Source organism: Paroedura picta, chromosome 10, assembly GCF_049243985.1.
Source record: "Paroedura picta isolate Pp20150507F chromosome 10, Ppicta_v3.0, whole genome shotgun sequence".
In the NCBI taxonomy this organism is placed as follows: domain Eukaryota; kingdom Metazoa; phylum Chordata; class Lepidosauria; order Squamata; family Gekkonidae; genus Paroedura; species Paroedura picta.
In genome coordinates, this window is record NC_135378.1 from 26,034,021 (window position 1) to 26,046,183 (window position 12,163).

The 12,163-nt window shown below is 42.2% G+C and overlaps 1 protein-coding gene across 2 annotated transcripts in view; it reads left to right on the forward strand.

Moving 5' to 3' along the window:
* The window catches only part of WDR19 (WD repeat domain 19), a 44,836-nt gene that overhangs the window by 20,776 nt on the left and 11,897 nt on the right, over positions 1-12,163 (forward strand). For both annotated transcript variants that reach the window (XM_077301709.1, XM_077301710.1), the window contains exons 19-29: positions 840-950; positions 1,060-1,169; positions 1,364-1,421; positions 2,008-2,154; positions 2,277-2,359; positions 4,292-4,375; positions 6,281-6,427; positions 8,460-8,584; positions 9,071-9,183; positions 10,279-10,347; positions 10,647-10,724. In XM_077301709.1, coding sequence (XP_077157824.1) covers positions 840-950; positions 1,060-1,169; positions 1,364-1,421; positions 2,008-2,154; positions 2,277-2,359; positions 4,292-4,375; positions 6,281-6,427; positions 8,460-8,584; positions 9,071-9,183; positions 10,279-10,347; positions 10,647-10,724 — 1,125 coding nt within the window. The remainder of the gene's footprint in view (positions 1-839; positions 951-1,059; positions 1,170-1,363; positions 1,422-2,007; positions 2,155-2,276; positions 2,360-4,291; positions 4,376-6,280; positions 6,428-8,459; positions 8,585-9,070; positions 9,184-10,278; positions 10,348-10,646; positions 10,725-12,163) is intronic.

Here is a 12,163-nt window from a genome sequence, read left to right on the forward strand (position 1 = left end):
ACATTTACTTCCCTATGCAAGCAGGACATTTCTGTGTACACTGTAGTAAAAGGTGTAGTACAAGGCTTCCATGTTCCCTCTTCATGTAGGGTGAACATGTACCATTTGTGGAGCAGAAAGATAGTTTCGAAGCACCCTTACCGCTTTAAATACTAAATTATCTTTTGTTCTCCAGGCTTTAATAGGGAAATGATATATATTGTACGAGTTAACTTTGGCTGTAATCTATCAGTACTGCAATCCAAACAGCTATCATATCCCTGCCCTGGTGTACTTTTGTAGCTGTTCTTGAGGGTGGGGGGATGACATGCATAGAAATGTACACATGACATTTCAAAATTCATTTAAAAGGCAGGTAGCTTGCCTGATGTATGCTGAAAAAGGCAAGAAGAACTCATTCAGCTTGATAAACTATATATTTACCATGCAAACTGTGAAGAGGAAAGGGAAGGCAAGCAACTGTGACTTTTAAACATTGGGTTTGTCTCCACCCAAAGTGTAGTCCCTCACATTAAAGTGTATGAGACAATTTTCCTGGTGGGGGAACTCTTGTGCACATTGAAATTGACATAAAGCTTTGTATCATGTTTCATAGTAATTTTCACATGTAGCATAGGAAATCAGCATACAAAGCATATGTAGCCCAGAATACGGAAAGTATGCCCTCTCCATTTTGGATTGCACATTACTGTTCTTTACACAACAGCCAGGAACAGATGTTTCTTTACATTTTTACCCTTCTTTTCTTCTTAATTTCCACCCAAAACAGCAGCAATGTATTTACAATTAGGTTTGTCCCATAAGAGAGATGTCACCTATTTTTATGTTGACTTTTTCAGGGTATCGAAGACCACAATCTTCTAGCAGGGCACCTTGCTATGTTTACCAATGACTTTAATTTGGCTCAGGATTTATATCTGGCATCTTCTTGTCCTTCTGCTGCCCTTGAGGTAACTGACTAAGCTACCTAAAATTGCACTGGCTGATACATGATTAGTTTTTAAGGTGATGATCATCACAACCATTTCCCATTAAAATCAACACTTCCTTTGGTAATAGATGAGAAGAGATTTGCAGCACTGGGACAGCGCTTTGCAGCTGGCTAAACGTTTGGCACCAGATGAAATCCCCTTCATATCGAAGGAGTATGCAGTACAGCTGGAATTCACGTATGTTCTCTCTTAAAAGTCCATCTGTGTTCTGTTTCTGTTAAGTGAAATTGTAAGTAACTTCTTCTAAAGCAGTTGAAACCTTTTCTAAACTGAATAGCTGTTGAAAACACAGGCTGTTTCCTGTATTTCTCCTAAGGACTGACTTTACGTTATTTATTTGATTACTTAGTAATGATTTGGCTTTCTTTTAGGGGAGATTATGTGAATGCTCTGGCACACTATGAAAAAGGAATGACAGGGAACAATAAGGTAATGGTTTGCTCGCCATTCTACTTGCCGCTTTTATTAAGCACTCCATTTGAAACCGTATTAAAAATCAAGAATATTGATTGGGAGCATATTTAATAGAAATCAGTTTTGTCACTGAAATTATACATGTTAAAGCAAAGTTTACCAGATATTTAGAATATAACTGACTTCTTTCAGATCTCTGATTCCTTATATTCTACATTATATCCCTTATATTTTTTCTTGATAAGAAAATATGATTTATATATTGATAATCTTTAAAAAACTTGAGCAATTAATATGAGAGAGAGCTTGCTATAGAAAAGTAACTATTTTTTATATCCAAGTGGATTAATTTGAAAATACTGCAACTATGCCCTTGGGCTGTTCCTTGCATAAAACTAAAAAGAGTTATAAACAAAAGCAGACATTGATTTTAAGCACTAAAATAAATCTCCTTCCTGTGGGCAGTCTTTTTAATGTTTCCAGAATAATGGCATGCCTGTTCTTCATGGGGTGATTGGAATCCTTTCAGTGCTGTGGTGGTTTGTTTGTTGTGATTACAGTGACTGTTGTTACACCTTTATGTTGTACTCTTGATTTCCAGTTCCAAGAGCATGATGAGGCCTGTCTTGCTGGAGTCGCCCAGATGTCTATTCGCATGGGCGATATCCGACGGGGTGTTAACCAAGCCATCAAACACCCCAGCAGGATTTTGAAAAGAGATTGTGGAGCTATTCTGGAGAGCATGAAGGTAGCAAGCAGTTATAATTTATAAAGAACGGGTTCACCGTATGAATCGAAGGAAGGTATACAAATATAAAACTAAAATATATATACATACTCTAACCTTGGTATCACTACTTTGTATTACAGCAATTTTCAGAAGCTGCCCAGCTCTATGAAAAAGGGCAATATTATGACAAAGCTGCATCTGTATATATACGCTGCAAAAACTGGTAAGTGCAGAATTAATATGCAGTTTTGCATTCTTGTAAAAAGTTGTTATATTTTATGGGACCATTTTTTCCCCATGTCAGCCTACCTGTTCACTCCAGTCATCTCTGGAGCCCTTGCTTCAGTTGTCCTCACCAGTTGAAGCTAGATGGGTAGCCACCCATGAAAGGGCTTTCTCAATTCTGAGGCAAAAAAAATTGGAACTCCCTGCGCAGGGAGATGTGTCTCCCTGCTTTGTCATAATGTCTCCCTCTACCGGTATCTTCCGCCAGTGGATGAAGACTATTTTATTTGGCATACCTCCAATAACTGTTATTGGCTTTTCTCCCTGGTTTTGGTATTGTGTGTTTATATTTTTATTGCTTTATCATTTTAAATGCTGTTTTAATTCCTTTTTCAATGTCCAAAGGCTCACTGCCCTGATCAAAGTGGAAAGTTGGCATTAAAATGTTTTAAATAAAGTGTTTGGAAATGGGGAAAGCCTTGCTGGGAATGTTGCAGTGATCTGTGATTCCCCCCCTCCCAAACACGCACACCGCATTTTATTAATTTAATTGCCCCATGTATTTATCTTCATGTATCATATATTGCCATTGCTCTCATTTTACAGATGCAGAAATGAAACGTGTGGGTATAATCTGTGCTAGTATTAATTCTTCTCATTTAGCTTTTGTTTGTTTTTTTTTAACCCAGAGGGAGCCTATGGAAACACTGCCCCCCAGCCCATTAACTCCTACCACCATATGTTAGCCTAAATAAGGAAGTCAGGCTGTGCTTTTACAAAATCCTGAAGCCTTGACCTTTTGCAAATCTCCAGGAATTGCAAACAGTATGAAGGGAAAGAACAAGATGTGTGTTTAATCACTAAATATAGTGATTATAGATTATATAATAAATATAGTGAATATATAGATTAAATATATTTAATCACTAAATATAGTTTTAAATATAGTATAGTACTAGCAGAGAAGCCCATTTTGGAAACAGACTGGGGGATAAGTCCCCCCTCCCCAGCTGTCTTGGCAGGCAGGAAATCAGTGAGAGCCACAGGGCCACGGTAGAGCCGGTGGCCAAGAAGACAGGCAGCACATTTGCTGAGGGGGCGGGCTGGCTTCCCTGCTGGGCCTCAGTGGCAAGGACGGCAGGGAGAGAGTCAGGGACGCTGCAAAAGGGCATGGGTGGGCTGGGGAGGATGCGGAGGGCATGGGTGTGCCAAGGAGCATGGCGGTACCTTCTTGCAGTGAAGGTGATTGTAAGCCGCTTCAAGACTCCTAGTAGAGAAAAGCAGGATATAAAGACGAACTTGTTCTTCAAAGCACATGGCCAGCCATGGCTTCCCTGACATTGACACCTTGCCCTCTCAGAGGTTCTAAGAGGGTTAAAAATTCTGTGTCCAAGAAATGCAGATTCTCTGCTTAGAAACAATACAAGCTGTGTAAAAGTTGAGCAAATTTGCATCGTTTTGTATTTTTAATTTTGTATAGTTTAATTTGATTTTTCTAGTCACTGAGTGGACAAGAACCCCCAAGGACCATCACCACTTTTGGTGGTCTTATTGGTCCAGCCTTTGGCTCTCATGATTTCAGCAAGCACTGCAAACGTGCATACACGACAAGGTGTCATCACAGCTGTAAGGTTTAGAAACATGGGTTGTTTTCTTTAAAAAATGACAACTAGGAGTTTGAGGAAGCCAAATTATATACCAGACGCCATATTCTTCATTCTCACAAAATCATAGCACAGCTAAGATTATAATAATTGCGATCTTAACAGTCTTAAATACATCTTGACACTTCTGGAGAAAATTCAAACTAAATCAGTAGCAAAAAGTAGTCTTTCCTTGTACAATTTTGTGGGGAGGCGGGCTTGTTTGAGACAAAAAAGAATGTAAAAAGGTTCCTAAAATATGACATAGCATTATTTCCATCATCTAGGGCAAAGGTTGGTGAGCTTCTCCCTCACGTGTCCTCGCCAAAGATACATTTACAGTATGCCAAAGCAAAGGAAGCAGATGGCAGGTATGCCTTAATTTCTAGAGACAAATCCAAATGTATTGTTATGAACTTGTAATCATAGTTGAATTTGTGAGTTGACTCTGCTGGATCTAGCAGGACTCCCATCTGAGCAACTGTGTGAAGGTTGGCATCTTTTAAATGTTAATTCATTCCAGAATGGAAAATTAATCGCTTCATTTTCTGTGAATTGTCAAAGACTTTAACATCAAGAGTCAACTGGTTGTTGTGGTTCCCCAGGCTGGTAGTTTTAGTCCCTGATGTTTCACCAGTAGCCAGAGCTGGCATCTTTAGAGGTAGGACACAGCAAGATGAGAATCTCTCTATGACAAAGATTCCCATTTTGCTGTGTCCTACCTCTGAAGATGCCAGCCAAGGTTACTGGTGAAACGTCAGGGTCTAAAACTACCAAACCACGGCCACACAGCCCAGAAGACCCACAGACACAACTTCATTTTCTGTTGCTGAGTTTTAAATCTCAGATTACATGTGTGATTTGTGCCATGTCATGTAAGGCAGCGGTCCCCAACCTTTTTACAGTTGAGGACCGCCTCCGGGGGTGGGGAACAGCCGGCCGCCCGGGCGCTGCACACGTGCGTTTTCGCCACCAGGGGGCGATAACGTGCATGCGCAAAGTTGCCATGCATGTGCGTTTTCACCACCAGGGGCGCTAACGCACATGCATGGCAGCTCCACGCATGCGCATTTGTGTCCGCCGACATGCCGGCGGCCGCGCCTGCCTCTTCCCCCCCCCCCCTCTCGCAGCAAGAAGCTAGGTGGGCCATGAGCGAAGCGGCCGCTTTGGCGGCCACTTCACTCATGGCTGGTGAGGTTCTCGCTGCAGGGGAGGGAAAGGCAGGTGTGGCCGGCGGCGGCCCATTAACGAGGCCTTCGCAGAGGTTGACAACCCCCGATGTAAGGAACAGCAAAATATTTTAGCAGAATTAATCTTTTTGCTATTTTCTTACACAGTCTATCTTACAAGATAAGATAAGATTATATTAAAAGGGCATGAAATCTAGGGGATAGAAAAACTGATTTATTAAGCTCTTTTGGTTAACTTAATGAATATGGAGCCAGTGTATAAGTAGGATTTCACAGTATGACATATAAAAGGTGCTGTCAACTAGCTACACATTTTTTAAAAATGTTAACAGCTGACTTTTAAGTTTTTTATTTATATAAAATAAAGGGTTTTTTTTCTTTCTTGGACAGTGGCTTTGGAGTAGGATGAGGCTGAAAGAGAACAGAGTGGGGCATGGTTTTAAATAAAGTATGGCTTTGAAAATAAAAAATACAGCTCATTCTTAGATGAAATGTGGTACAGGAAACCATCAAGACCAGAAGCTATCAAAGCTTCAGGAAAGCTCAAGAGAGTTCTGGAACTAAATTGGCTCTAAAAACATTAATGTCTAAGATCCAATGCCAATAGGTACCCTTGGTGGACATGGATTTATGCTTTGGAAGGTATAGATCCAACACTAGAAGTGAGATCTTCATGACACATTTAATAGCTAATCATGATCTCTCAAGCCAATGAAAAACATTAGCCACAAATTAGAAACGATCCTATAAACTGAACCTTTTTGACTGTGTTGAAGTTACCTAAAACAGTGGAATGGATCCCACAGGTCTGTTCTAATAAGGGCAGCATCTTCCTCTGCCTCAAAGTTATTCCAAAGAAAAGATTTGCAAGAGTTTTTCCTGTGCAATGGGCTAGACTGTACACAGTTTCCTCATCAACAGAAGCAGAATTCACAAAATATTTCATGCCTTCAGCACAAGGAATTCACAAAGCATATTGGGTAAATTAGCTCTGGGTACGTTTTGATAAAATAAACTCAATGCAACTGGAGGCTTTAAGTTGCAATTAACGTTCCGTTTAATTAATTTGTTTGTGTCTTTCAATAGGTACAAAGAAGCTGTCTTGGCCTATGAAAATGCCAAGCAGTGGGACAACGTCATTCGGCTATATTTGGACCATCTTAACAATCCTGAAAAGGCGGTGAGCATTGTCAGAGAAACCCAATCTCTTGATGGAGCCAAGATGGTGGCCAGGTAACTGTTATCTATATAACCTAGTTGTTCAAACTATTAACAGACTTATAATTGTATCCACAAGAGCCTCTTGTGGCGCAGAGTGGTAAGGCAGCAGAAATGCAGTCTGAAGCTGTCTGCCCATGAGGCTGGGAGTTCGATCCCAGCAGCCGGCTCAAGGTTGACTCAGCCTTCCATCCTTCAGAGGTTGGTAAAATGAGTACCCAGCTTGCTGGGGGGTAAACGGTAATGACTGGGGAAGGCACTGGCAAACCACCCCATATTGAGTCTGCCATGAAAACGCTGGAGGGCATCACCCCAAGGGTCAGATATGACTCGGTGCTTGCACAGGGGATACCTTTACCTTTAATAGTATCCACACATCGCTATAATGGCAGGTTATAAATATAAACAGACTGAGTAAGGCTACAAGTGATAGATTGTTTTGGAGGCCATTAACTCATAGGGTCACCATAAGAAACCGCCCTGAGCCCACACGGGAAGGAGGGTATACAAATCTAATAAGCTGGGAGGGACTGGATGGCACTTCACACACACAAAGGCATTCTCGTGTCATTTATAATGTCTTATTAAAGTGGGCTGCAGCCCACAGTTCATTAGGGAAATGATGTTATCTCCGCAGCTGTCAAATATGCATAGTACAGAGCAAGAAACTCTGTAGCCAGATGGGTTCAAAAGGCAAGAGGCACCTTTTTAACATTTCCATGTAATGCAGTAATAGTAATAACGTACTTCTATTACATTAATTAAGGTGAGGAGAATTTCATTTCAACAAATGCATTGATGATTGCAATCAGGTTTTCAGATAAATTTTAAGTTAGCGTTCCCTGTAAATTAAATACGAGCAGTCAGTGTGATGCACTCTGTGGGACCCTGCAAGGGAGTCTATAAGGGCACAGTAAAGTCTCCCCCACTGCCATTCTCTGTGTCGGGTCCCAGAAAAAGGAACACAGCCTTTGAAGGGCTGTTCCCCGAATCCCGGCCCCGGCAAGGCCATGGGTCAGTAATTTGTAGTCGACCATATCAAGGATTTGAAAGGCTTCTAAGGATTTGAAACGTTGTCATTGAGAGGAGGTCAGAACTGTTCCTGTTGGCAGCAGAAGATGCCAACAGGAACAATAATGGGTTTAAATTACAGGTAGAGAGGTACCTGCTGGGTATTACTTCAGCAGTGGAATCAGCTGCATAGGGAGATGGTGAGTTCCCTCTCCTGGGTAGCCTTCAGGCAGTGGCTGGATAAACAGTTCTCAGGGATGCTTTAGGTTGATCCTGGATTGAACTGGGGTTGGACTACATGGCCTGTGTGGCCCTGTCTAACTCTAGGATTCCGTGATACACAGTGTGATGGATAGATCCTCCTCATCCCTCTGCCAGAAAGAGGCCCAGTCCTGTGACAGCTTCTGCTGCCGTGTGGAGGAAGAGGTAGTAGTTGCTCACAGATCCATGCAGCTGAGTCAGCGAACAGCAGTGATCCCTTTGAGTAGATGTTACTCATTTGCTTACCTGGGTCCTTACCTGGTGGAGAAAGCAGTCAGTGCTGCTAAGGCTAAATGGAGCACAAGAGAGCTATGCTCCACTGCCTTCCTCGGTGCTGATTCCTCTGTAAACGTGAGATCACCTCAGAGACCTCTATGATGTCACAATGGCCTCTGTAGGAATCTTCCGTTTCCTGTACGATGGATCCCTGGGGAGGAAGCAGAGTGTAGCTGTTTCAGCCTGCTTTTTCATCTTCCTTGTGCTGCTGGGGCTTGAAGGAGTGTGAAAGAGTCACACCATGCCCTCCTCACTGTGTGCTTTTGTGGTGTGAAGCCGCTGTCATTTCGCCTGGTCCCTTGCTCTGGAACCGGAACTGGCCTTGCTCCTGGTTGAAGTTCCTTTGTTGAATAATGGCATCTTTGATTTAATCTAATCTGCTTTAGGATGCTTAGGGCTGATCCTGTGTAGAGCAGGGGCTTGGACTAGATGGCCTGTATGGCCCCTTCCAACTCTATGATTCTATAAACAAATCATGAAATTGTTTGTTCTCTTTCAGATTCTTTCTGCAGTTAGGGGACTACGGATCTGCCATCCAGTTTTTGGTCATGTCCAAATGTAATAATGAAGCTTTTTCCCTGGCCCAGCAGCACAGCAAGATGGAGATTTACGCTGACATAGTTAGTGAGTATCGCAGCCCAATAATAATATATATAGTCTGTTATCTGGTTACCAATATGTAATTCTTTGTCTTTCTTGTATGAGTTGTTGTTGTTTTTTTAATGGGAAACCTTAAATTGCTTTGTAAAGTGTAGTGATTGACAAAGTCTCAGAATAACATAAAATAGAAGCCAATTGGCTCCTGCAACTAGATTAGAGTCCACTGACACTTTAGAGATCAACAAGTCTTTAAGGGCATGAGCTTTTGAGAGTCAAAGCTGCCTTCATCAATACTCTTGAAAGTTTTATTCCAAAAATATTTACGCTCTAATCTAGCTGCTCTGCTGCAGACCAATACGTCTACCCTCTGAAGCTATCTCCTTGGTTCCGGCAGTTTATCAAGTCACAAGAGAAAAAAGACAAAGCTTGTTGAAATTGCTTTTCCATTGAGAGGGCTCATTGGAGTAAATAAAAAGTAAAAATTCTTGTCTGAATGTTCACTTGTTGCAGGTTCCGAGAACACAACTAATGAAGACTATCAGAGCATTGCCTTATATTTTGAAGGGGAGAAAAAGCATTTTCAGGCAGGGAAGTTCTTCCTTCTGTGTGGCCAATACGCCCGGGTTAGTATTGAAGAATAAAGTCTTACTGGGTCAGCTGTATTAGAGCCTTCATTGTGTCTTCAACAGCAGCTATTCTGGAATGTGTAAGGGAATATTGGTTGGTATGCATTAAAACAACACTCCAGGCTTCTCGTTTGCCAAAGCCATTGAACTCAGGATCAGCTTTGGATGATACAGATTCCAACATAGCTTGTTTGTATTATACAATTAAGAACATAAGAGTAGCCATTTTGGATCAGACCATCTAGTGTTGCCTTTTTATTTTACACCTGGGGCTCATGGGAATTGTAGTCCATGGACATGTGGAGGGCCGCAGTTTGACTACCCCTGTTTTACACATTGACCAACCAGGGGGCCCTGGCAAGCAACAGGCAGGGCATGGAGGCCAAAGCTTCGTGTGCTGTTGTCCCCCAGAGCTGACACTCAGATAGTTACTGCCTGTGAACATGAGGAATGTGATCATTGATTTGTGAAGCAGAAACAGTGCTGGGAAATTGTGTTAATATTCTGTGTTCCTGATATGTTTCTGCATTTGCTTACCATTTGAAATCTTCCAGCCTAGCTACCCAGCTGCTAACCTATGAATAAATAGCTTATGAAAAGTAGTGCAGAAACACATATGAACACAAAGCATATATTCATATCCTTATTCATTGTTGTTCCGCTATATATTTATGAAACAGCCTAGGGGGTGGGATGTGTCCGCCTGTCCAAGTTAGAATAGGGCCAATCAGGGTGCAGCCAGCTTTGCCCTGATTGGCCCTGATTGGAGGGCTTGCTAATGAGGGCCTCTTGGCCTGCTAGGCTGAGCCTGCTGACAAGGGCCTCCCAGCCTACTGACTGCCTGCTAAGGAGCTCTGTCCCAGCCCTGCTAACAAGCTGCCCAGCCCCCACCTGCCCCACTTGATCTGGCTGCGGGCTGCAGCCCAAAGTCACCTTAAGCTGCCTGGCCAGGGGAGGGGGCCCTTTCAAGGCCCGTTCTTAGGAATGGGCTTTGAAGCTAGTACTACATATTTTCCTCTAAGAATCAAAATGAAGATAGAAACAGTATTTATAAAACGTTAATGCTTTGACTCTTACCTGTGCTGTTTTCAGGCACTAAAGCACTTTCTGAAAAGTCCAAATACAGATGACAACATGGCTATAGAAATGGCAATAGAGACGGTAAGAAACTTCATTTGGTAATGAAGAGATAGTGACTCATCCTATTACAAGAATTCCAAAATAATTTATAGTGTAAAGCAGAGAGACAGCACCAAAGTAACTGAATTATATGATTTCTATTCCAAAGTAAGAATATTGTAAGCATACTAAATATTCACTGAATTGGGTCTTTTATCATAGTACAATGATTTGCAAGAATGCAAGTTGCAGGCCAATGTTAAGTGTAGCTTTCTTGTAAGCATTGTTTGTTGCCTAGGGTCTTAATGTTCTCTCTTTGAAAAAGGTTCTTTTCCCAACAGGTGGGACAAGCAAAAGATGAAGCTCTGACTAATCAGCTCATAGACTACCTCATGGGAGAGAGTGATGGAATTCCAAAGGTACTAAGTTCCACACACCTTTCTTTGTTATAGAATCATAGAGTTGGAAAGGGCCATACAGGCCATCTAGTCCACCCCCCTGTTCAATACAGGATCAGCCTGCAAGGGAGGACGGTATAAAAATGTAATAAACAATTAAAGACCGCTAGTGAGGGGGAGATTACCACCTCATTAGGCAGCCTATTCCGCTGCTGAACTACACTGACTGTGATAAAACTTTTCCTGATATCTAGCCAGTACCATTCTACATGTAGTTTAAAGCTATTACTGCAGGTCCTATCCTTTCCCTCCTCCAAGTGACAACCTTTCAGATCCTTAGAGAGCAATTACATCCCCTCTCAACCTCCTCTTCTCCAGGCTGAAAACTCCCAAGTCCCTCAGCCTTCCCTTATGGGGCTTGGTCCCCGGACCCCAGATCATCCCTATCATTGTCCTCTGCACCTTCTCAGTTTTGTCCACATCCTTTTTGAGGTGAGGCCTCCAGAACTGCACACAGTTCTCCAGGTGTGGTCTGATCAATCTGATATACAGCTAGACTATGATAGTATAACTTAATCCTTTGGTAGCCCTTGAAAGTTTTCTAGCCAAACCCAATACCCAGTCTAGATTTTAAATCATAGTCAGTAGCTGTGGCTGAGGAAGTAAAGCTGTGTCTGGACTGTAAGGGAAGAGTCACATGATTGGATCCCATGCACAATATTGATGGGTTGGATTCTGTGTTGCCCCTACAGAAGGTACTGGCAGAGACTGATCTTCCTTGCCTTTCCCCAATGGTCACCGTTAGATACCCAAATGCTGATACTGAGGCTGGGGGACCCACATGGATTAAAAAAACATGCAAAACAGATGGCTGTGAGGGAGACGAGGAACTGGGTGAATTTGCCCCTCCTCTTTCTGGCATCAGCCGAGGTTCTTGCACCTAGGGAAGGCTTCTTGTATAAGAGAAAACAGGTGTTTTAGGATTCAGCCCACAGCACAGATTTCATTTAAGATTTCTCCTTAAAGGCTACTGCGTCTTATATTCTTCTGATTCCCTACAGTTATTCTGCCATTAGTACTTTGTCAGGTGCTCATTTTTCTCTCTCCCTGACTTCTGCATGCAGGAATGTTCATTACTTCTGATAGACTTCAGTGATACATCCCTACATTTATTTTGTTGCCCTTCTGTATGTTAATTCTTTTATATCCACATGCATAGCTCTGAATATTTATAATTCCAGTAGTTCTTTTAATAGATACCTGTTCACATCTGTATTCTCACAGTGCTTTTGCATATAAGGCAAGTTATAGGGTCAAGAGTTGGAAGGAGCCGCAGAGACCAACTTAGTCCCACCCCCTGTGCAATACAGGATCAGCCTGAGGCATCCCTGACAAGTGCTGCTTGAAGACTGCCAGTGAAGTTATATACATAACATAAGTTATATACTTCCTTTAAAATA